Genomic DNA, 22,327 nt, shown 5'->3' on the forward strand with positions numbered 1-22,327 from the left:
CAAGCCGCAGCGGGCGGGGAAAAGCCTCCGAGAAGGGGGCGGGGCGGGGCGGGGCGGATGCGCAATCTCCGTGTCAGGCTTGGAAACTGCTGGAAGTAATCGCAGTACAGCCGCCATCGCTCCTTCCGCCGCACGCAGACAAAGAGTCCACCCCCGCCCCCACCCCGCCAGCCTAGGCCGGTTGTCCCTCACCCCCAGCTGAAGCCACGCCCTGCGGCTAAACGGTGGCCCTTCTTCCAGCCTACCAGGCGGCCGGGATAATGGGGTTGGCCGTAGTTGCACCTGGAATTCTGCAACGTCCCCAGAGAAAACAAAACGAAACAAAAACCCTTACCCTTACCGGGGCAGATTCTAGGAGGAAAGTCAAGCTTGGGGGGGAAGGCCACAGTGATTGCCCGCCTCCCACTCCCCATTTTTAGGTGTCCGTCGAGGCTGGCACAAATGGGTGGGAGCGCCTGACTCACAGGTGTCTAGAACCATCAGCCAGATCCTCCCTTCTAGATCCACCACTATGCCATCTGAGCATTCCCAATTCCTAGTTATGGTGGGGTCTTGCCTTGGAAGTGCGGCGATACAACCACCTAAAGAAGTGTAGAGAGTGGTCAGGTCGACCCCTCCCGCTCTTCACCACCTCCTTATCTATTTGGGCCATTACGTCAAGGTGGGCGGGCGGCGGCAGGTGCGAGGCTGACAGACGTCCTCCTTTAAGGCGGAGGGATCCGTGGGCGGGCAGCTGAGTGTGCTTCGCCCTATATAGGGCGGCTGGGTGCACACAGTCCTTCTCTTGAGTCAACCCCACGCACGCAGTTTGCGGTGTGTGAGCCAAAAATAGTCCCTGCTTGCTAGTGTTTGCATCTCTTCACTCTCGAGGTAAGGCCACGGCCCTTTTCTAAATGCTTTTTGTCTTCAGTGTCCTTTCGAGTCGCTTTCGTTTCTTTTCAAAGCCCAGATTTTGTTGGGGCAGATGGCCTTTTTTGGGCCGGGCGGGGAGGGGGGAGTGGGCTCTAGATTGTAGCTCGCTTTTACTGATGTGCTTAGGCGGCACGGTTTTCTCCAAGCGACTAATCTTGGCCGAGGTGGGCCGTGGAGTGGACTTGGGCTAGTAGTGGGCGTTGCACGTGGTGGCAGCGCCGGCCTGGAACGCTGCCATCTTTGCCCCTTCATTTCCGGACGCGGCTACGGGAGGCTGGAGGGTCCGCAGGAGTGGTGGGTGGTAGGTGTGCTACTCGGAGTGACTCAGCACAGCCTGGTATGGCCTGGCTTTGTCACATTTCTTTATAGGACGCATCTTTCAAATATGAGGGGCTGCGGCTAGGAAAGCTTTAGATCTCCACTGGCCCATCATGCTTGCAGATCTTCCTTTCATCTGGTTGGAGGAGGAGAGGAGGGGGCAGGCACGGGAATGTTAATTTTGGTTTCCTTCCTTCCCCCACTCTCTTCCCGAGAGCTGAGATTGTTCTGGAAGCTTCTGGAGCCCAGCGCGCCCCGCCCAGGTGCCCGGATGCTGGGACGCAGGGAGGCTGCGCGGTGGCGCCCCCTCCTCGCGTGTTTCTGGCTGACCGTTGTCCTGCTGTGAGAGGAGGGTCGGCCTGTTGGACCAAGGCCACCATCTTAGTTGTGTTTGGTTTACCCCTATACTTTATAGTCACGTGTGCTGAGGGATCACGATTGAGCTTTTGGTTTCATTGGTCTTTTTGTTTCAATGGACATCCAGACTGGTATCCCACAGATACCTCAGAGGTTATCCTCCCCTACCCGGTCAGGCAGCACCTGCTTAATGAGGGAGCAGTTTCAGATTATTGACATGTAACGTGAAACTATTGATCTTGGGTTTTTTTCCCTTCACTTGGTACCAAAACAGGTAACATAAGTGTAGTCAGTGATTTCTCACTTTAAATATCTGTGGATTACGTGGGATTGTTATTTGAGATAACATAGGTTGGGGCTACTATTTTGCCTTTTTAAGGAGATGCTGAAGCTTTTGGTCCATGGACCGCTTAGTTTGGCCTCCAAAAATCCTGACCTTGTATTTTGTTGAAGACCATGTTGCCTTTCTGCCCACTCAATTGGTTTCCAGTTAATTGGTTTCAAGCCTACAGCTTGAAATCTTTGAAGAAAGGGCTCTTTAGTCTCTTCGAAATGGATAGTATTCAGCTCAAAGCAGTTTGAACTAAACTTTTTTATGTCTTCATTATGACTGGAGTGAACTTGAGTAGTCTTAAATTCAGGTCATCTTGTTCCATTGTAATTTTTCACTGTTCTTATTTTAGATGCCTGAGGAAGTGCACCATGGAGAGGAGGAGGTGGAGACTTTTGCCTTCCAGGCAGAAATTGCCCAACTCATGTCTCTCATCATCAATACCTTCTACTCTAACAAGGAAATTTTCCTTCGGGAGTTGATCAGTAATGCTTCTGATGTGAGTATTCTGCGGATCTTCATGGGTGGCGGTGTTTGCTTTATTTTGGATTTTGTGGGATCAACTATTGAAGGGGGATAAATCTGGCATTTAAAAAAAGCTTGTCTTGGCCTGTGTGGATAGATAGAACATTGTGGGCAATTGTATATGGTTCTTACACCTTGAGTTAAGTGGTTATCAGATTTGAGGCTATTTGGGAGTAAATAGCAAAAAAGTTTTCTTTTGGGTGAAGAGTTGGGCTTTAAGAAAGAATTGTACAAATGACAATTTGTGTTTTTAGGCCTTGGACAAGATACGCTATGAGAGCCTGACTGACCCTTCCAAGTTGGACAGTGGTAAAGAACTGAAGATTGACATCATCCCCAATCCCCAGGAACGCACTTTGACTCTGGTAGACACAGGCATTGGCATGACCAAAGCTGATCTCGTAAATAATTTGGGAACCATTGCTAAGTCTGGTACAAAAGCATTTATGGAGGCTCTTCAGGTAAATGGTCTTTCAGCTAGGCACACCATTTATCCATGTCCTTTGACTTTCTATTTTTTCAGAACTTTGACCTTTTTTTGTATGTGTGTGTGTGGCAGGCTGGTGCAGACATCTCCATGATTGGACAGTTTGGTGTTGGCTTTTATTCTGCCTACCTGGTGGCAGAGAAAGTAGTAGTGATCACAAAGCACAATGATGATGAGCAGTATGCCTGGGAGTCTTCTGCTGGGGGCTCCTTCACTGTGCGAGCTGACCATGGTAGGCTGGCTTTCCTATAAAGGTGTCGGGGTTTGAATTCTGGGGAAACCTGAAATAGACATCTCGAGTAGTTTATCTGTAAACCAGTTACCTTTCACTACAGCTCTGCTTTAGTTTCATTTCCTTACACTACATTGTGAGTGCCTTTCTTTATTTATTCATTTATCTATTAGGTGAGCCCATTGGCCGAGGCACCAAAGTGATCCTTCACCTTAAAGAAGACCAGACAGAGTACTTAGAGGAAAGGCGGGTCAAAGAAGTGGTGAAGAAGCACTCACAGTTCATTGGTTATCCCATTACCCTTTATGTGAGTATGGACTGGAAACCCTCACATGAATGGTATCTGCTTCTCTGGAGAATTGCATGGTTCTTGTTTTTTTTTCCTTTTCCCTAGTGTTCTGTACTCTGAAACTGTTGTCTTTGGTACTTTCAGTTGGAGAAGGAACGAGAGAAAGAAATCAGTGATGATGAAGCAGAGGAAGAGAAGGGGGAGAAAGAAGAGGAAGATAAAGATGATGAGGAGAAACCCAAGATTGAAGATGTAGGCTCAGATGAGGAGGATGATAGTGCTAAGGATAAGAAAAAGAAAACAAAGAAGATTAAGGAGAAATATATTGATCATGAAGAACTGAACAAGACTAAGCCTATTTGGACCAGAAACCCTGATGACATCACCCAGGAGGAATATGGAGAGTTCTATAAGAGCCTTACCAATGACTGGGAAGACCACTTGGCAGTCAAGGTGAGAAAGCCTGTATGGTGGCTCAATGAGGAGCAGGTGGAAGGGCGTTGATGGTATTAGATGCAACCTGCACAACTGGTTGGTAGCTGGGAACTGTGAGAGCTATGTAGCCACATGAGTTTAAGGGTGGAAAAATAACATCCTTCCTAGTGACCTCACTTTGTATGGTAGCCTACCTCATGCTGGCTTCAGACTTGACTATTCTCATTGGCCCAAGGGTTATATACAGTCTGTAGCATTCTAGATCATTCCGGATATTAGGGATTAATTTTCTCAACAGCTGGCCTATACTGTGCTCATTCTGTGGTGCTTAGGGAGGATCTTTGTTTCAAACAGTTTAATAATTTGGTGATGGGTCCAGAAGTTATGCATAACCTTGAAGTGTGTTGTTGGCTTCTCTTGAATTTCAGCATTTCTCTGTAGAAGGGCAGTTGGAATTCAGGGCATTGCTATTCATTCCTCGTCGGGCTCCTTTTGACCTCTTTGAGAACAAGAAGAAGAAGAACAACATCAAACTGTATGTCCGCCGTGTGTTCATCATGGACAGCTGTGATGAATTGATACCCGAGTACCTCAGTGAGTATTCTCTTGGCCTAATGTTACTTAGCTGGGTAAAGGTTTGTGAGGCTTTAAGCATTCTCAGGGGAACTGAAGTCTTTTCTTACATAAGGATTCTCTGCAACATAGCCAGTGAAGATTCAGTGGAAAAAAATTATTTTGCTGAATTTAAATGAACCACCTCATCTACCTGTTGTTTTAACTGAGCTTTCTTCCGTGTGTGACTGCAGACTTCATCCGTGGTGTGGTTGACTCTGAGGACCTGCCCCTGAACATCTCCCGAGAGATGCTCCAGCAGAGCAAAATCCTGAAGGTCATCCGCAAAAATATTGTGAAGAAGTGCCTTGAGCTCTTCTCTGAGCTGGCAGAAGACAAGGAGAACTATAAGAAATTCTATGAGGCATTTTCTAAAAACCTAAAGGTAAGGAGGCAGCAAATGCACTTTCTTTATGATTACAATGGTTTATTATTATTATTATTATTATTATTATTATTATTATTCACAATAGAGGGTAAGAGGTTATTTCCAAGTGAGATTGGCTTTTTTCTTTCTACCCTTAAAGCTTGGAATCCATGAGGACTCAACTAATCGGCGACGCCTTTCTGAGCTTCTGCGCTATCACACCTCCCAGTCTGGGGATGAAATGACTTCTCTTTCAGAATATGTCTCTCGCATGAAGGAGACCCAGAAGTCCATCTATTACATCACTGGTGCGTTGGAGCCTGGGTCTGATTAAAGCCTCTCCTTAGAGGTGTAGGGATTGGGACATTCAGGGATGCCTGGGAACTGGTGGTATGAAGCTTTTTGGTCTGAATTCAGTAATAATCCTACAGGTGAGAGCAAAGAGCAAGTTGCCAACTCTGCTTTTGTGGAGCGAGTGCGGAAACGGGGCTTTGAGGTAGTGTATATGACGGAGCCCATTGATGAGTACTGTGTACAGCAGCTCAAGGAGTTTGATGGGAAGAGCTTGGTCTCAGTTACCAAGGAGGGTCTGGAACTACCTGAGGATGAAGAGGAGAAGAAGAAAATGGAAGAGAGCAAGGCCAAGTTTGAGAATCTCTGCAAACTCATGAAAGAGATCTTGGATAAGAAGGTTGAGAAGGTAAGCAATTCTTAGAATGATGTGTTTTGTAACAGACACCTCCAGGACTGTTCCCCTTAGGACCTGGTGTTGTTACACAAAGTAATTTTAAGCAACCTAACTTAAGATCTACTTGACCTCTTGCTCTCTTAAGCAGGCAAGTTTAAGGTTGCCATATCTAAAATTTGGCAAAGGTTAGGCAATTATTTTGAGAACAGAACTTAAAATACCCTTTTACCTCCAAGTGGCAAGCTGGTTTAATACAAACTTAAGGTTTTTGTGATTGTCTACAGGTGACAATCTCCAATAGGCTCGTGTCTTCACCCTGCTGTATTGTGACTAGCACTTACGGCTGGACGGCTAATATGGAGCGTATCATGAAAGCCCAGGCACTTCGTGATAACTCTACAATGGGCTACATGATGGCCAAAAAGCACCTGGAGATCAACCCTGACCACCCCATTGTGGAGACTCTGCGGCAGAAGGCAGAGGCAGATAGGAATGACAAGGCTGTGAAGGACCTTGTGGTATTGCTGTTTGAAACTGCGCTGCTGTCTTCTGGCTTCTCACTCGAGGATCCCCAGACCCACTCCAACCGCATCTATCGCATGATCAAGCTGGGCCTAGGTGAGCACCCTTGCCAACCAGAGTGCTGCAAGGGGTCGGGGAACTGGTCTTGTAGGGATAGGTATGACTTGGGTCAAATCTCGTGACACTTTTTTCCACTTTTAGGAATTGATGAAGATGAAGTGACAACAGAAGAACCCAGTGCTGCTGTTCCTGATGAGATCCCCCCCCTTGAGGGTGATGAGGATGCCTCTCGCATGGAAGAAGTAGATTAGGGGTTTCTACCTGCAGACCTTGTGTTCTCTGTGTAGTGTCTTCATGGCTTCCCCAGCAGCCCTGAGTGGCCTGAGCCCATCTGGTTTCCTCTGCTGTTTAGTGGGTTTTTTTCCTCCTGTCTTTGCCTAAAGCAGGTTAGGAGGGCCTCAAGCCTTCCCTTCTCATTTGACATTCGGTTTGAATGCTGTTGTGTATTTTTATTTTATTCTGAAATTAAAGTATGCAAAATAAAGAAGATGTAGTTTTATATAGTATTGCTCTCACAAGGTGGGTTAGAATTCTGCCTTTAGAGTCCCCTTAGATACTCAGCAGTCTCACCAGAGACACAGCACATCAGTAGCAGTTGAAATCATACAACACTGACTAGAGAACTACCATGTTGACACCATTTCAGTTTCTATAAAGCATGTACTTGTCAACCAAAGCACAGGACCAAGCCTATTGTAGCAATTTAATAAAATAAAATTATGAGCAGAAAGTTACATTTCCAAAGTACCAAAACCTGCAATTGGCTCATGGAGCAGAGCCTGGGGATCCAGGAGCACAGGTGTTTGCTGGGTAGGGCTCTCCCATCCCTTTCCCCTAGCACAGCACCATCTTTCATTTATCCTAGGAAAGCAGCATACTGCCTACAGCCACCAAAGTAATGCAGGTCTGGGAGGGAAGTCTAAAAGGGTGGGTATTTAGGGCAGAGAACAAGCACAGGTGAGTTTGGTAGCAGTGCCAACGGGCAAGACCAGGGAACTTCAGGGGGGAACACTGGAAGATACCTCTACCCTGGGGTTCAAGAATCCTGCCTACTAGAAGACTGGTGACTTAAGGCAAAAGGGAAGACTGCTTCCTGGTCTCTGTATCCTTAACTGCAGAGCTGGTTTGCAATACAGAGGAAATACCTGCATTGGTTGCCTCTGATAAGTTACAGCAGAAGTGGAAAAACGGTATGGTAAAGTACAATTAAAGGGTCCTACTTCACTTTGCCCCTCAGATCCCTCAAACCTTCTGCACAGGGGACTCAATGGGCACAGCCTTCTTTCCCCGTTGCTTTAAACGGCCCCGGGCATAGACTCTGAGCAGGAGAGCAGCAAAGACCACAGCCACCCCTAGCCCACCCACCACAGTGATGGTGTGGCCGTAGAGGAGACAGGAAAGGAGAATGGCAAAGGCTTGGCGGAGGGTCATGATGATGGTGAAGACTGCAGCCCCAAACTGTCCAATGGTGTAGAAGATGAAGAGCTGGCCACATGCAGAGCAGATGGAGAGCAGCAGGGCATGTGCAGCAAATTCGCTGTGTCTCCCCATAAAGCGGGTCCCCTCCAGGAGGGCCCCCTGCTCTAGCAGGGAGCCCACTGTGAAGAGGCAGGAGAAGAAGTTGACCCCAAACATCATCTGCACTGAGGACATCTTATAGGCAAACAGGGCATCCTGCCAGTTTGAGGTGAAGCTGTCAAAGGCAATGTAGCCTGCCAACAGTATCAGGCCTGAGAGTGTGGTGGCCGGGGAGCTTCGGGGCTCTGGTCCACTGGACAGCAGAAACATGCTGACCCCAATGGAGATGAGGCCAGCTGTCAGATATTCCCAGTGTTCATAGCTGCGCCGAGACACCAACTTTCCCATCAGCATGACAGGGATCACCTTAGAGGCCTTGGCCAGCACCTGGGTGGGGAAGCTGACAAACTTGAGAGCTTCATACTGGCACCAGCTGCTAAGCACATTTGACAGGCTGGCGAAGGAGTATCGATACATGGGTGCCCCATGTCGGGGCTGTTTGCAGAGAAGGCAGTAGAGGCCAGCCACGATCAGGGCCAGCACTCGGTTCATTAGCACCAGGAACTGCGAGTCCGTGAAGCGCTCACCTGCCCACGTGGCTGTAGCTCCATAGCTCCGGGTCATCACTCTTTCCTGAAGCACTCCCCAAGTCAGGTAAGATGCCTGGGTGGAGGGGAAGGTAGAAACAGAGAAGATAAAAGGAAAAGGCTGGCAAGAAAGGATCTCAACAACCTCCCTCTCCCAGAATGCTGTTTAAATGATAGCATACATGTTTTGGTTTCTCTGTAGTAACCAAAAATTTCCCATTCCCTCTCAAGCCTGGATTCATCTTGTAGGGAATCAAGTGTGTGTGATGTGAAACGCAAGTGCCTTAGAACTGCCTAGACCCCATCTGTCCCCACAGTAGGGCTGGTCAGGGCTGACTGCATCCCAAGTATTTTCCTATCTATTCCCAACCAATTCAGGGAGGCAAGAATACTTAGAGAAGATCAGACACCTCTCAGTTTAACATGTGCTATGAGGTGGACCTAGTAGCGTCTACTCAAAAATGCCATGAGGTCAACATATTTGGCCCCTCTCACGTACAGTGTGGGGGAAGCCTGAATGGCTTCCCCAAACTTTTTTCAGTGGGTTCACAGTGTATGAAACACATCATTGCAGGGAACAGTGTAATACAGCACAGTAGAAAACACAAAAAAAGAGAGAAAGGAGGAGGAAAAATTATTTTTCCTCCGGCCACTTCTAAGAAGATGGCGGTACAGTCTGGACACAAAACACACCAACCAGCACCTTGACAGTCAAGCGGACCCGGACCCAGCCCAGGAACAGGAGCAGAGCCTGCCTGCCCACCTGCCTACCTACCTGGAGTCCCACCGCACAGAAGAGCAGCTTCAGGGCCTGCCAAGTGGGAGTGGTCTCTGCTGGCTCTGTCCGGGAAGCCAGGGGGACCTCATCGGAGGCCTTGGGCTCATTGCCAAACACACAAGCTTTCACCAGAGGGAAGCAGAGACCCCTGCCTGAAGAAGGCACACAAGGTCAAGCCCCAGTCTTCTTCCTAGCACCTCATCATCTTTTCCAGAGCAGCCAGCTTGCCCTGCGGTTGGGCCTGCCGGCCTGCCGCCCGCCCGCCCTCCCTCCCTTTCCAAGCCACATCCTTGTTTGGACGGCTGGCCAACACCTAATACAGCTGGCCAACACCTAATACGGACCTAGCACACTTCCCCACCCTTTCCCCACACACCTGTCTCCAGGTAGTTCCTCCTCTTGAAGTACTGCACCAGCAAGTAGCCAGGTACCATAAAGCTGGCATATCCAGCAGCATTCACCAAAAAGCGGAAGAACCATAGCTGGGTCCATGACTCCGGAGGGGCTTCGGGGGTATCCCCACCTGCGCCCAGGGAGGGGAGCGCAACCAACACCACCACTGCCCACCACCTGCGGGGACAGCGGACATAAGGTTCATCATCCACTGGGTCCTACAGAGGTGACCACACTAGAGAAAGGTCCGGAGTCACCTCCCCACCCCCCTCTGCTGCAGCCCAGCCGGGACAAAGAGGCTCTCTCTCCTTGGGGGGCCGGCGCCTCCAGTCCAGGCTTCCTCCCTCCCCGGGGACAGACCCGCCCTCCCGCCACACAGGTTTCCTCTGTTCCCTCTAGCGCTCGCCGGCTGCTCGGCCAGAGGCGGTGCCTCTTCCTTCTCCCCGCCCTCCAGGTTCTTGGGGCGCCGGGGTTTCCCAACTCCTCCGCCGGACATTAAGTGCCCCGAAAAGCACAAATCCACGCCGTGTTCCGCCCCCGCCTGCCCCGCCGGCTCCGCGTAGTGCTCGGCGGGCCCACCACTCAGCAGCTGGGACCCAACCTGGCCCACCCGGCTGAGGAGCGGCAGTCACGTGGTGGCTGGGCTCGGTCACGTGGACTCGCCACCCTGGAGCCCCCCACCTGGCAACCATGGTCCGGGCCGCGTGGGGCGGAGGGGGGCCGGGGAATGCGAGACCCCGGGCCGCGCGTTCCCTCCGCTCCCGCCGTCGCCTCCTGAAGATGCCAGCGAGCCAGCGGCTAGCGGAAGTGCCGCGATCTTCCCGCCTCCCTCCCTGCCCGCGGCCGCCCCTCCACCCCTCGCCTCGACCACGCAGCGCCCCGGGCCGCAGCGCCCCCGCGCGGCCCGGAGGGAGACGCGGCTCGCTACCCGGGTGTTTGCTGCCCTGGGCGCGGAGTTGGGGAGCCCCGAGCCCCATGCCACCCACTGTTTCTCAACGCCAATAGGTCTGACGGGGAGGTACTGCCATCTTAGGGGCGAGGACACTGAGGTTCGGATCCAAGCACTTCCCCTTGTTACTGTTTTCGGACGGAAAGATGTCTCCCTTTTTTGGCTGGGACAGCAATTCTGTCCCCCCATTCACCATGACCTTCAAGGATCTTGCGTGATCTGACCCTAGTCTTCCTCGCCCACTCACCCATCCCCTGTAGAACCCCACTGGCCTGTTCTCAGTTCCCCTAATTCGCCTCTCCCCATCCTTTACTCATCCTTATGTTCAAGTTGAAACGACACTCAGAGGCCTCTCCTGACCACCCCAAGTATGGCCCTCCACCCACCCCATTGTTCTTCCTGCTGCTTCTTTTTCCTTCACAGCATCCATTGCAACTTGTAATTACATATTTATATATTATATAGAAATTCACGTTTATGATTTTAATGGCTGCCTCACTCACTAAACTATATACTCCAAGTGGCTAGAGACTGTGTTGGTTTATTCCCATATTCTTCATCCCAACATAAGTCTGACCTAATAGGGCCCCTAAACACGTGTGGAATATGAGAAAACAACATAAAAAGCCATAGCTCCCTTGTGTCATCCTCCCTTAGGCTGGCCCTTCTCCCCAGGCTCCTCCAGAGGGCAACCTCCAAGGCAGTGGTGAGGCCTCCCACCTGTGTGTCTTTATTTCTCATGTCCTCCATCCCTCTGCACTTCCACAGAGAGGGCAAAGGTCTGTGCTGGACAGAGAGGCCTGAGGACTGTTAGCCCTCCTATCCTACCTAGCAAGGTCCTGTCCTGCTCAGGTGACAATTTCCTCCTTCTGCCTCTACCACAAGATCGCAGAGCAGGCGTGTCTAAAAATCCCCAATGCACAGAGACATACATTTGCACAAAACAACTATAGGGGGGAACTTTTGAAAAGTCTCTGCCATTTTAGTGTCATGTTATTGAAACTTCCCCTTCCCCAAAGTTCAGTCTGGGGCCTTTGGTGTCCAGTCTTTAAACAACAGTGTTTAACAGTCATCAACAGCAGTGCGATGGAAGCCCTCAGGGCCCTGCTCGCTCTTATTGCAGTTTCTCTCCTCACTCAGGAGAGTCCTTGTTTTCCTACTGGCTGGCAGTTTCAGGGTGACCCAACATGGGTAGAAGCAAGTGTTCCTGTCATCTTCCAGAGAGGTAAAGAGGCTTCACCCAGGATACCTGGGGCTTTGGCAGGGGCTGGGGTGGGGGGGTTCTTCCAAGAATCTCCGTCCACCTGGGAAGCTCTTCCTTCCAGGCTGGCTCTCCCTCACTTGTGATCCCTCCTCTCAGCTCAGGACTGTGCCGGTCCCAGCAGTCCCCAGGACTCCAGAGGGCACATTGCCTGGGCCCAAACTGCAGCAACTGTGGCTCCAGCTTCCAGATGGGAAGAGGTGAAGCCTCCAGGGCCCCAGACCATGCCCTGGCTTCAGTCAGCACACATCAATGGCTTTCCAGAGATCTTTAGGTCATCAAAGGGCAAAAGAGCAAAGGGCTGAGAAAGAGAATGGAGAGAAGCAAGGTCAGGGCCCAGAGGAAAAAGGCAGTGGTGGGGGAAGAGAGCTGGGGAGACCTATTGGACCATTTTCTTCCCATCAACTGACAGTTGGACATCAGGGAACAAGTCCTCCTACTAATCTAAATGGTGGCCCCTCTAGACTAGCAAGAGCCCTGAGGCCTTAGGCAAGCCCTCACTCTTTAAGAAAATCCCTGAATATCACAGATAAGAAGGATCAAGGAGGTAACCCAGTCCAAGGGTCTGGTTTTCTGGGGGGTGGTGATGGGGGAAGGGTAATCACAAAACATTTTGAATATTTTTATATCAAACATTAAAAAAATGGGTGACTATAGAGAAAATCTAGCTTTCATTTCTCAAAACATCCCCAAGAGCTGGAAATACTGGGCCCATATTCCTCCTCTGCAACTATGTGCTAAAGCTGAATGGCCTGACCTTAGGGCAGAGACTGGTGTTACCGGCCCCAGCACCCTGCTGTCTGACATCTGGCCCGCTTCACTGATCCACTTTAGCTGCAGGGCTCCTGTAGGAGTCCAAGTTTAGGCCCCCTCAGCCTGAGCCAACTAAGAAAACAGGCTGAGAGAGGGGCAGAAGCTTGCTTTAGTCCTACAGCTGGTGAGTGGAAGAGTCGTGGATTGCACCCCAAGGATCCTAAGTCCTTGGCTCTTTCAGCCATTACAGTGCCTGTCTCTGCTATGGGTGTGGGAGGGGCTGGAGAGCAGAGCAGAGTGTACGCCTCTTACATCCTCAGCCAGGTCCTGGGGCGTCACATCCTCAGCCAGGTCCTGGGGTGTCTCATCCTCCACGTTCCGAAGCAGGGAGTCAGCACCTGCCTCACGCAGAGTGGACGAGATGCTCTTGAGGCCCCGGCCTGCAGCAAGGTGCAGGGGTGTGCACCCGTTGAGCATACGGGCATCTACCCGGGCCCCAGCCTGGAGCAGGAAGTGCACCAGACCCCGCTCCTGAGTCTCCACGGCCAGGTGCAGTGCCGTCTTCCCACTCGTGCCCTCCTGGAGGGGAATAAGGATGTCAGCCAAGGCTCTCTGGAGGAAGCATGTTGGACCTGGGCCCCGGGGAAGGTGAGTGCCACTGCTTCTGACACTGGGAGCAGACCTGAGGGCTAGACCAGGTGGCCACCTCACCTGCACGTCAATGTCAGCTCCATTTTCAAGAAGCAGTTTCATGAGTGACTGGTTCCTCTGCAGGGTGGCAATGTGGAGACAGGTCAGACCTGGAATGGGGTGAATATAGGGGCTGCTGATCTGCATGCACCAACTCTCTCTCCCTTACTCTTCAGGGACCTCCCTACCCCTCAGTCCCAAGGGACCCACTGCCCACTCAATAACCCTGATCACAGGGCTGTTAAAACACAAACCCAAAAACCCCCTCAAAAATCTGAGGGGAAAGGAATGCAAAGTTTCCACTGTTTCAGTCATGTTATTGAAACTTTCATGCTTCAGGGGTCATGTTACTGAGTGACACCCCCATACACACACCCTCCCCCCAAATCCTCCCTTCCCCATCCTCTCTAACCCTAACTCTGCCTGCCTTTAAGCCCTGTCCAAAGCCATCTTCTTCAGAGGTCTCTGGGATCCTCATGCCCCCAGCCGCTCCCCAGGCCCACTTATTCCTGTGTACTCCCTTAATCCTTTTGCTATCTCCTTTCTGGCCTGGACTTCCCTCTGCTTAGAGACTAGATTCAGATGCACATGCTTCGCCTCCCTCAAGTCTATGCTCAAATGTCCCTGCTTCGTGAGACTCTCCCTGACCAACCTGTTTAATCACACATAACCACACAGCCCCATTCCCCAAATTCCAGTTTTTCTCACTCCGTTCTACTTTCCCTCAGCACTTACTGCCTCTTAACCTACTGGAGAACCCATTTCTTATATTTATTGTCTGTCTCAATCACTCTCTGTTTTGTTCACAGCTATAGGCCCAGCTCCTAGAATACTGTCTGGCACATAGAGGCCCTCAGTCCATTTTTGTTGAATGAATGATCTCTATTAAACAGAATACATATCTTGAGGGCAAGGTTTAGCTCTCTGTTTAGCACATAGCATGTTCCAAGTAAATTCTAAGTCAAATTCATTCATTCAGCAAATAGGTACTAAGTTATCTGTGCTCTCAGGATTGGAGGCGCACTGATGGACAAGCTACCACCCCCCTCCCCTGAGAGTGGGGTCCCTGTCCCCTGTCCCTTCTTCATCCTATGGGCCTGTGGCTGCCTATACCTTGCCAGTTTTGCAACTGGAGGTCCAGGGAGTGAGATGGTCCTCTGCCTGGTTCTGGCTGTCCCTTCAGCAGGCAGTGGGCACAGTCTAGGTGCTGGCGCTGGCAGGCCACATGCAGGGCTGTGTCACCATGCCGGTCCTGTAGCATGCGGCTGGCCCCCTTCTGCACAAGGGCCTGAACTGTGTCTGGCTGGTTCAGATGCACAGCCAGGTGGAGTGCTGTCTGTAGGCACAAACAGAGGTCACGGGGCCACTGCAGCATGCTCCCAGCTTTGGGAACATGCTTGGGTGAGCACAGGAATTGACAACTGCCCACACCTTCCTTAAGGGCAGCTTATAGAAGTTATGGCCCTGGTCTTCCAAGGCCACACTACCAAGCCCTTCCCTTTGTCACCCCCCACCAAGCTCTTGGGATCCCTATTCTGGAGGCAGGGTGAGGAAAGTAGCCCCCTGCTCTCCCTGTAGGTTCTCTTAGCCCCCGGAGAAAGGACACATAAAGGCAGGGTCTACCTTCTCACCCTCTAGGGAAACCTCTGTTATCCCCAAGGGCTAGGTGACAAAGAGGAGCTGGGGAGAGGAAAGAGAGTCACTAGGCAGTTTCCACCTAGCACACTCCTCTTTAAGGCTCCATGCAGATATCACCACTCATATCAACCTCCCCCTGGCTGCTCTGCACAGACACTGGATGCCACGGCAGCTGGTATGTGTCTCCATTGCAACTCTTGTCACCATGCTGTATAATTAGTTGTAGACACAGTCCCCTAGACCAGGCTCGAGCACCTTGTGGGCAGAGGCTGCGCCTTATTCATGTTTGTATCCTCAGCTTCTAGCTCAGTGTCTGGCATATGGTTTCCTGAGTAAGCAACCTCAGGTCACTCGTGTGGCTGCTCGGCATGGCTGCCAGGGCAGATATGGGGATCTGGGCACAGCCCACCCTTTCCCACCTGGTAAAGGTTGTTCTGAATGTCCAGGACCTCCTGGGGCAGAAAAGCCAGGCAACAGTGCAGCACAGCTGGGGCCTCGTGAATTACGGACAGGTGGATCAGCCTGGAGGGCGGGGCAGGGTTTCGTGTCAGGGCCCAGGCCAAAGAGAGTGGCCTGGGGTCCTGGGGTTAGAAGGAACACATCCCTAAGAGGCCACTCATAGGGTAGGTGCAGGAAGTGAGAGTTTGGGCCGAGAAGTGAAGGTTGGTTCAGAAAGGCAGGATCCTGGGGGTGAAGACTCCAAGTCGCTATCTTTGGCCTTCAAGGAGAGCCTTGGCTCAGTGAGAGTGTGGGCAGGGTGTGGACTCTACTCCCCTCTGGCACCAAGACCCTGCCCCACTGCAGCTCCAAAGCCAAACTACAAGCTGCTGGGGTAGTACAGAGGTGGTGTGCAGGGCTGAGCTCCCCACTTACCCCCATCCTAATAGGGAGAAGAGAGGGAAGGAGTGGGGTCCCCCCCACCCCAGGAACTCAATGTTGCACATGCCAAGGGAAAGAAAACAGAAGCTTCTGGGTGAGGAGCAAGGAGAAATGCAACATCCTGTCCTGCTGCCCTCCACAGGGGAGTGAGTCGAGAGGGCCGCTGTTCAGACAGCACAGACTGGTGGGTCTGGCCAGAGCCCTCCACTCTGTGCACCTTCATGGGGAGGTCTGTGCAGTGCAGACAACGTGTTTGTTGGGGGACAAAGAGCCTTCACCTAGGGGCAGGAGGGCAGCTGGGAGGGGAAGTTCCAGTGCTGGGGTTTCCCCACATCAGGTGGGGAAAATGAAAGCCATAGCTGGAGGGTCTAGGCCAGGACAGCTGCCTTGAGGCATTAGTGACTGGGGTAGTTTGGCTAAAAGACCTGCTTGGGCTGGGGAGGGGGCTGCTGAGGCAGCAGCAGGGCAGGCCTGGGGGCAGGCAGCAGCAGGAGAGGCCCAGGAGAGAGTGACGGAGGGAGGGAGGAACCGCTCTGGAAATCCCCTCGGCCAGGACCAGCTCTCTGGGTCACATTCCTGCAGCCACCTCCCTCTCTCCCTCAGTCTCCCCTCCTCCCACTTCCTCTTCCCACTTCCATAAGTCCCGCACCCCAGACACTTCCGAGGGAAGGGACCCCCTGGGGAGTCTTGACACCTCCCCCTGCCCAGTCTAGACACAACACCTGCCTGTAACTAGAGGCGATAAAGGCTGGGCTGAGAGGCTGACAAAGGAGGGCAGCACCAGAATTCCCCACTCCCTGGGTCAAAGGTCAGCCATGGGTATTTCACAGGAGCCTCCAAAACCTTGGTTCTGGGTCTGAGGGCTGGTGATCTAAGCACAGAACACAAAATGCCTGGGGTCACTCCTCTCCTGCCCACTGCCTCTCTAGGCTATCTTTGTCAAAGGTCCCAGGATTAGGACCCTTGCATTTCCAAAAAGCAGCTCAGGACAGACACTTCCTGCCCCTTTATATCCCCTCAACATCTATTCAACATCCCAGATCTGGGACCCCAGACCCCTCCACTCTGTTTTTCACCCCAAAATCCCAGCCACTCCCTCTCCTGTTTTTTTCTTCTTGAGGGGCAAAATCCTCAACTGGCCGGACTTCCCCCACTATTGTTTCTTACTTCAACTGTCTCCTAGCTCAGTCCCCACCAAGCTCCGCCTGGTAAAGCAAGGGGGTCAAACAGGACAGTGAGGGGAACTTGCCGGGGGCGCTCAGGAGATAGAAGGTGCTGGTAAGACTGACTCCAACCCTCACTTCCCCTTTCTCAGTAGAGAAGGAAGTAAGCTGGGGCAGCCAGCTGCCTATCAGTCTGCTGGGGCCAGAGTGCCCCAACCTGGCTCACCACCCCTCCCCTCCTCAGGGCTGGCGTTGGCTCTTCACCCTGGCAATACATTCACCCCTAATTTCCTGGCCTCCATGGGCAACCTGTAACTGGCACCTCTTGTTCCCTAAGACAGGGCATTCTGAGGTCAGGGGCCGGGAATTCCAGATATTGCACAAGCAAGGGTGCCCTCTCCCCCAGCAAGACAAAAAAAAAAAAAAAAAAAAACAACTGGACTGGTCAGGGGAATTTTCTTTTCCTAGTGGTGGGTTACGGGTAGGTTTCGAAGATTCTAGCTGGGGTTCCAGGTCCCTGGTAAGGGCCCTGCCAGCTCTGCCCACTTCCAAAAGGGAGGGCAGAGAGACGATTCCAGGTCCTCTGCTCCGGGCCTGGCTAGAGCTCAAAAGTAGACTGAGAGTTAAGTCTGGAGTTTGGAACAGAGAGTGGAGGTTGCCCCTTCCAGGGCAGTTGCCTTGAGGGACTATCATAGAGGGAGTAACGGCCTGGTGCTGCTCCTTGGAGGCTCCGAGTTAGCATCGGGAAGGAGGGATGCGGCCCCAGCCTAGCCCCCTTACTCACGTGTCTCCGTCCTCAGAGATGTAAGTGAGTGCTTCCAGCTGCTGAGGGCTCAGCGCCCCAACTGGGGGCAGCGGCGAGCCTGGGGATGGGTTTTCATTCTCAGGGCCTCCCCAAAAGGTCAAAGACTCGGTGAGCGACGAGGAACCATAGATGGAGTCAGCCCTCTCCGCATCTGTGTCTTCCTTCTCCTGTGGCTCTTTGGCTGTTCCCGGAGGATGATGGGTCCAGGGCTGAGGGCCTCCGCCCTCCGAGGGCCCGGAGGCTGGGGCCGTAGTGGACTCGGGCAGGGAGCGCAGAGAACGCAGGCACTCGATGCCCGAATCATACTGGCTCTCATCTTGCTCGTCAGTCCCCTTGCGCGCTTCCGACATGCCCGCGGCACCAGCCCGCGGGGGCCCTGTCCAAGCAGGATCCGGCTCCGGGCTCCGCCGCACCGCCTTTCCGGGTTGCAGGTCTGCCTTGAGGAAGGGGCACCTGGCCTGGAGTGACCTCCTTACCGGGCTGCCGGGGTCCGAGGAGCCAGAGAGTAGAGCTGGGGTGGCTCGGAGCGCTCGTGGGGTCCACCGCAGAGGATACTCAGGAAAGCCGGGATGCCGAGTCTGACGCACTCCCTCCACCCGCCCCTCAGGCCCCGCCCCCGACAGGCGCTTCCGGACAGAAACCCCGCCCTCCGGAATCCCCCGTACCCCGCCCTCTGCGTTCTCTCGGAGTCAGGGGTTACCCCGTTCTGACTCACCCATGCGTTAATTCACCCATTCATCATTCATCATCCATCCATCCATCCATCCATCTGTCCGTCCGTCTGTCCTCCCCTTTTTCTCTCCCTCCCTCCCTCCCTCCACTCATTCATCCCTCGGTACATTTATTCATTTACTGTTCCCCCTTCCTTCTTCACTCCATTCATAATTCTAATCAATCTTTCCTTCTTTCACTTCCTCCATTTCTTCATTCGTTGTTTGCATTCATTCATTTATACATTCGTTTATTGTTAAATAAATATTTATTAATTGTACAAATTAGGCATCTTGTTGGGGGCGGGCACGTGGCTGGTGGGAACGGAAAGCATTGCTTCCTATCTCCTACCTGTTTCCGTTTCTCTTGGTTTCTCAACTACCAATTCTCAGGACTTTGGGTAGATAAAGGGGACACACGTTGTCTTTAAAGAACAGGTTCTCCCTGTGGGTCCTGGATAGAGGGTTTCCTGTTTCAACTTCCCAGATCACAGAGAATTGGACACGAGGATGTGTTTTTCAGAAATGGATTTTCTCAGGCAGATTGTTGTCTAAAAGAAGGGAGATGGTTATGATTTTTTGTTGTCTAAAAAAGCAGAGTGGTCATTCCTCACAGGGGTGAAACACTGGTCTCAGTGGTTACAATATTTGATTACCCCCATCCCCAGTTTCTCTGGATGGAGACAGGATGGGAAGGCCCCAGACATGCTGGGCCACACTCTGCTGAGGTGAGCGCCCTGACCCCAGCACCAGCACCAACACATGGTTCCTTTTTCCCTATCCCTGCTTTCCCTGGGCCCAGGGAGGCCATCGGCAAACTTCATCCACATGGTGAGCCCCAAACTAGTGCCCCATGATTTACCCCCCACCCCAAGTGCCATTGACCATGGGCCAGCAATGCCTTTAGAAGGTCATTCCCAAGAGAACATCCTTTCCTATTTCTGGCACTGGGGGAAGAACACTGGGGTAAGTGTAGACAGCTGCTAACCAGCTTCCCTACTGCCCTCCTCCAAACAACCTCATTTTATTCATCCATTTGACAAACATGCATGGACCTTCTCCTACACGTATGACATTGTTGTCTCTCTTGGAAGCAAAACCAAGTATCACAGTGACAATAATATCCACCAAACACCAACCCCGCCAACCACCATCCCCACCACCAACCAAAAATGCCCCACAGCCTCAACCTTCAAAAAGCTCCCTGGCAATGACAACACAGTGATTGTGCTAAGACAGGAGAGAGAACAGGGTGCTGTGGGGGCACACAGTGGGACCAACTACTCAGTAGAGTGAAGGGCAAGAAAGTCTCCATTTGAACTGGAAATGGGAAGGGACAAGGTCTGGGGAGAAGAAAAGTACCCAGTCTTTGGGAGGAGGGGGTTAGTAAAGAGAGAGGAGAGAGGGGAGAGCAGACGGGAGGAGATGACCCACTGCTTGCTCTCCATCTCCCTGGAGGACCAGAGAAGGAGGATGTGTTGAGCACGAGGCAGTAAGAAGTCATTAGGGAAAAGCCCAAGGAAACTGAGGCATCCTCTCCCCTTGGGGTCATGTGATTTCAGGTTTTCAGCTTCCTCCTCTGACATGTTTCTCTCCTATTCTCAAAAGCTGGAGCAAAAGTACAGTCATAAACTCAGACCCAGACCACTTGGGTTCAAACCCTGGCACTCTCTCCATTTTAAAGCTGTGAAGCTGAGGCTCAGAGAGGTGAGTTGGCCTTTCCTAAGGTCAAACAAAGTGTAGGGCCAGGTTCTGCTGTCCCTTATCCAAAACCTTTTTTCAGCAAATGTTTTTCCTTTATGAAGGCCTAAGGGTTGGGGCATCTGAGCCCTTTTCAAGGATACAAGAACTCGGGCATGTTCAGTGACCACACTTCTCATTCATACACAGGTTGAACTTAAGGAAAAACCTACCCCCATCCAGCCCTGTCTGGCTCTGAACAGTTAAGAGGTGTGTGGCAGCCCCTTTTCTGGCCACATGAGGTCAGGATTGAGTCACCCACTGGTTCAGCACATAACCTACACTCTGACAGGAAGCCCTTCTGGGGAAACTTCAGGAATAGAGGGATCATGCAGTATCATCTGAAAAGACGATGGCCTGGGACTTTGGCTGAGGCCACAGTGTGGTCAGGACCCTGACTTTGTTTCCTCAGCCCCAGTCTTCTTCGAGGCTGGGCCCCTCCCATCTCCTCCCTCTCTGTCTGTCTCTCTGTCTCTGTCTCTCTCTCCCGGTGTTTTCTAGTTCTCTTAGTTGTTCTCCCACTCCCAGCTTCCACCCACCCCAGCCAGGCTCATCTTTTGGAAGCAGGCCCAGTTGCCATGGTGACAAGCTGGTCAGCTGGCTACTTCGAAGACCCTTCCCTTCACCCCTCTTTTCCCTGGGTTTTCAAGGAAGGGTACTATATGTGAATGGGTTGGTGAGGGGTGTTCTTGTATATCTTGGGAGCTCTGGGGTTGGCCAAAAGCAATTGGGCTATCTTTCTCCCTGAGATGAGAAAGGGAAGGCTGTAGGGATAGAAACAGGAGGAAGATTATAACAACTAAATGGGGAGTATGAGGATTTTATCTGGGTTAGGAAATGGCAAGGTAGGACCTCTGCTCTCTGTCTGCAGCTGGGACTGAACTAGGTGGAAGAGGATGAAACCAGAAGTAGAAGGATCAGAGTTAGCTGTGAGGCAGGATTTTCCAAAAAGCAAGGGTGGGAGATATTGGAATGAGCCACTCCTCTCCTCCCACAGGAGTGAAAGAGAACCCTTGCCTCTTCAAGATCACACCCTTTCTCCATGTGGGCAGGGAGGATGGATTCACTGATCTGGGGAGGATTATGCAGGTTGAATAGTGCTGAAGCAATTGGTGGACAGAGAGTCACCTTCACCTTGCCTGGTAAGGGAAGAGCAGAAAAATGGAGGCAGGATCAGGATTCGGGGGTGAGTGCATGGAGAGTGGAGGCAGTGGCCTTTCTGCCCTAATGAGGGGGAGGTCTATCCCAGCAGATCAGTGTGCTTGTCCCACACCCGCAAAGATCAGATATCCAGGCTTTGCCTCAAGCTAACTTCCTACTCCCAAATATCCCCATGGGCTTTTGAATGGGGAAGATCTGGATTCTAGGACTATCTCTGTGAGTACTAGCAGGTGACCTTGAGTAAGTCACTCACCCTCCCTCTGCCTCACTTCATAAAGGGTAAGTGGGGAAACAGTTACTGTATGTTCAAGACTCCAACATAGCACACTACACACAGCAGGACTCCACAGTTTACTGTGCACAGATATTGATCAAGCATAGCCTTTATCCTATTATATCATAGTGATTGCTTTCCATGTCCCTTCTTCCCATTAGACTGTGCTCCTTGAGGGTAGGACATTGTGTGTTTCATTTCTGAACAGGGCACACAATAGGTACCTAATACCTGTTTATTGAATGGCTTCACCCAGGAATGAATGAATGTCAGTTTCCTTTCTTACTGTCCTAAGTGTAGCAGGGAAAAGCAGTGTGGGTGGATGGTGTAAAGGGGTAGGCTACCTGTAGTTACTCGGTCTGGCCTATGGTCTGTGATTTTGGCTCCTACACCCAGAGAAGGTCAGTCTTAGAGATTTTCCAGTCAGCTTCCTTACTGCACAGATGAGGAAACCAAGGCTCAGAAAAAGGAAGGCATTTGTCCAAGGTCACACAACTTGTTAATGGGAGAGCCAGGATTAAGAATTAGAACTCCGATTTCCTGATCTCCAGCATAGAGCAAAGTATACACTTCTTGGCTCCTCTGGGGCTGTACTTCTAGCGAAGGATGGCTCCAATGCCCTCTCCCCTGCCCTCTGTGAGTCCTTTCTCACATATAGCTCCAATCTTTTCCCTTTCGCCCTATTCCATCCAGGCTCAGTTGGGTCTGGCCTCTTAAGTCTGACTCCTGCCTTAACCCTTTACCACCCAACTGGGAATAAGGATCTTCCTAGGGTTCCAAGACTCAATTTCATAAATCGCCCTAGGATGGTGGTGGTGGTGTGGTGTGTGTCATGCATGTGGTTAGCAAGGCTAGGAGTGCGGAATGGGTGCTCAGAGCCCCCTGTTGCTTCT

General features: G+C 51.7%; 3 protein-coding genes across 7 annotated transcripts; 1 reads left to right on the forward strand and 2 right to left on the reverse strand.

Annotated features, from left to right (window-relative positions):
• Positions 1 to 733: 733 nt before the first annotated feature.
• On the forward strand, positions 734 to 6,624 carry HSP90AB1 (heat shock protein 90 alpha family class B member 1). Its single transcript, XM_028509776.2, has 12 exons — positions 734 to 870; positions 2,271 to 2,417; positions 2,698 to 2,904; positions 3,003 to 3,162; positions 3,336 to 3,469; positions 3,596 to 3,904; positions 4,315 to 4,480; positions 4,693 to 4,883; positions 5,026 to 5,173; positions 5,297 to 5,565; positions 5,838 to 6,171; positions 6,277 to 6,624. Exons 2-12 carry the CDS (start codon positions 2,271 to 2,273, stop codon positions 6,384 to 6,386), a joined length of 2,175 nt encoding a protein of 724 aa, XP_028365577.1. The 5' UTR covers positions 734 to 870; the 3' UTR covers positions 6,387 to 6,624.
• SLC35B2 (solute carrier family 35 member B2) lies at positions 6,501 to 10,243 on the reverse strand. Of its 4 annotated transcripts, none has more exons than XM_028509780.2 (4): positions 10,093 to 10,243; positions 9,395 to 9,588; positions 9,016 to 9,170; positions 6,501 to 8,316 (listed from the first exon to the last, which is right to left on the reverse strand). In XM_028509780.2, the coding sequence occupies exons 1-4, from the start codon at positions 10,101 to 10,103 to the stop codon at positions 7,378 to 7,380; spliced, it is 1,299 nt and encodes a 432-aa protein (XP_028365581.1). In that variant the 5' UTR covers positions 10,104 to 10,243; the 3' UTR covers positions 6,501 to 7,377. The 4 variants fall into 4 exon arrangements, with proteins under 4 accessions (XP_028365581.1, XP_035880059.1, XP_035880057.1 ...); XM_036024166.1 differs by lacking the exon at positions 10,093 to 10,243 and adding an exon at positions 10,022 to 10,042 and having other exon boundaries at positions 6,505 to 8,316; XM_036024164.1 differs by lacking the exon at positions 9,016 to 9,170 and having other exon boundaries at positions 6,505 to 8,316; positions 10,093 to 10,225.
• Positions 10,244 to 10,809: 566 nt separating this feature from the next.
• On the reverse strand, positions 10,810 to 18,159 carry NFKBIE (NFKB inhibitor epsilon). Of its 2 annotated transcripts, none has more exons than XM_028509971.2 (6): positions 17,529 to 18,159; positions 15,122 to 15,224; positions 14,178 to 14,400; positions 13,086 to 13,174; positions 12,687 to 12,953; positions 10,810 to 11,922 (listed from the first exon to the last, which is right to left on the reverse strand). In XM_028509971.2, exons 1-6 carry the CDS (start codon positions 17,897 to 17,899, stop codon positions 11,857 to 11,859), a joined length of 1,119 nt encoding a protein of 372 aa, XP_028365772.1. In that variant the 5' UTR covers positions 17,900 to 18,159; the 3' UTR covers positions 10,810 to 11,856. The 2 variants fall into 2 exon arrangements, with proteins under 2 accessions (XP_028365772.1, XP_028365773.1); XM_028509972.2 differs by having other exon boundaries at positions 12,714 to 12,953; positions 17,529 to 18,157.
• Positions 18,160 to 22,327: the final 4,168 nt, after the last annotated feature.

The sequence above is a fragment of the Phyllostomus discolor genome, chromosome 4 (genome assembly GCF_004126475.2).
Source record: "Phyllostomus discolor isolate MPI-MPIP mPhyDis1 chromosome 4, mPhyDis1.pri.v3, whole genome shotgun sequence".
Taxonomy (NCBI): domain Eukaryota; kingdom Metazoa; phylum Chordata; class Mammalia; order Chiroptera; family Phyllostomidae; genus Phyllostomus; species Phyllostomus discolor.

Bases quoted from the DNA above. Each gene is read 5' to 3' on its own strand.
- HSP90AB1 (XM_028509776.2), top strand. From the start codon at position 2,271: ATGCCTGAGGAAGTGCACCATGGAGAGGAGGAGGTGGAGACTTTTGCC. The intron at 2,418-2,697 runs GTGAGTATTCTG...TTGTGTTTTTAG, and splicing joins TGATCAGTAATGCTTCTGAT to GCCTTGGACAAGATACGCTA. The intron at 4,884-5,025 runs GTAAGGAGGCAG...CTACCCTTAAAG, and splicing joins CATTTTCTAAAAACCTAAAG to CTTGGAATCCATGAGGACTC.
- SLC35B2 (XM_028509780.2), bottom strand. The intron at 9,171-9,394 runs GTGTGTGGGGAA...TGCCTTCTTCAG, and splicing joins GAGGAACTACCTGGAGACAG to GCAGGGGTCTCTGCTTCCCT. The intron at 8,317-9,015 runs GTAGGTAGGCAG...CCCTCCACCCAG, and splicing joins TCTGTGCGGTGGGACTCCAG to GCATCTTACCTGACTTGGGG.
- NFKBIE (XM_028509971.2), bottom strand. From the start codon at position 17,899: ATGTCGGAAGCGCGCAAGGGGACTGACGAGCAAGATGAGAGCCAGTAT. The intron at 13,175-14,177 runs GTATAGGCAGCC...ACCCCATTCCAG, and splicing joins CCAGTTGCAAAACTGGCAAG to GTCTGACCTGTCTCCACATT. The intron at 12,954-13,085 runs GTGAGGTGGCCA...ATTCCCCTCCAG, and splicing joins GAGCTGACATTGACGTGCAG to GAGGGCACGAGTGGGAAGAC.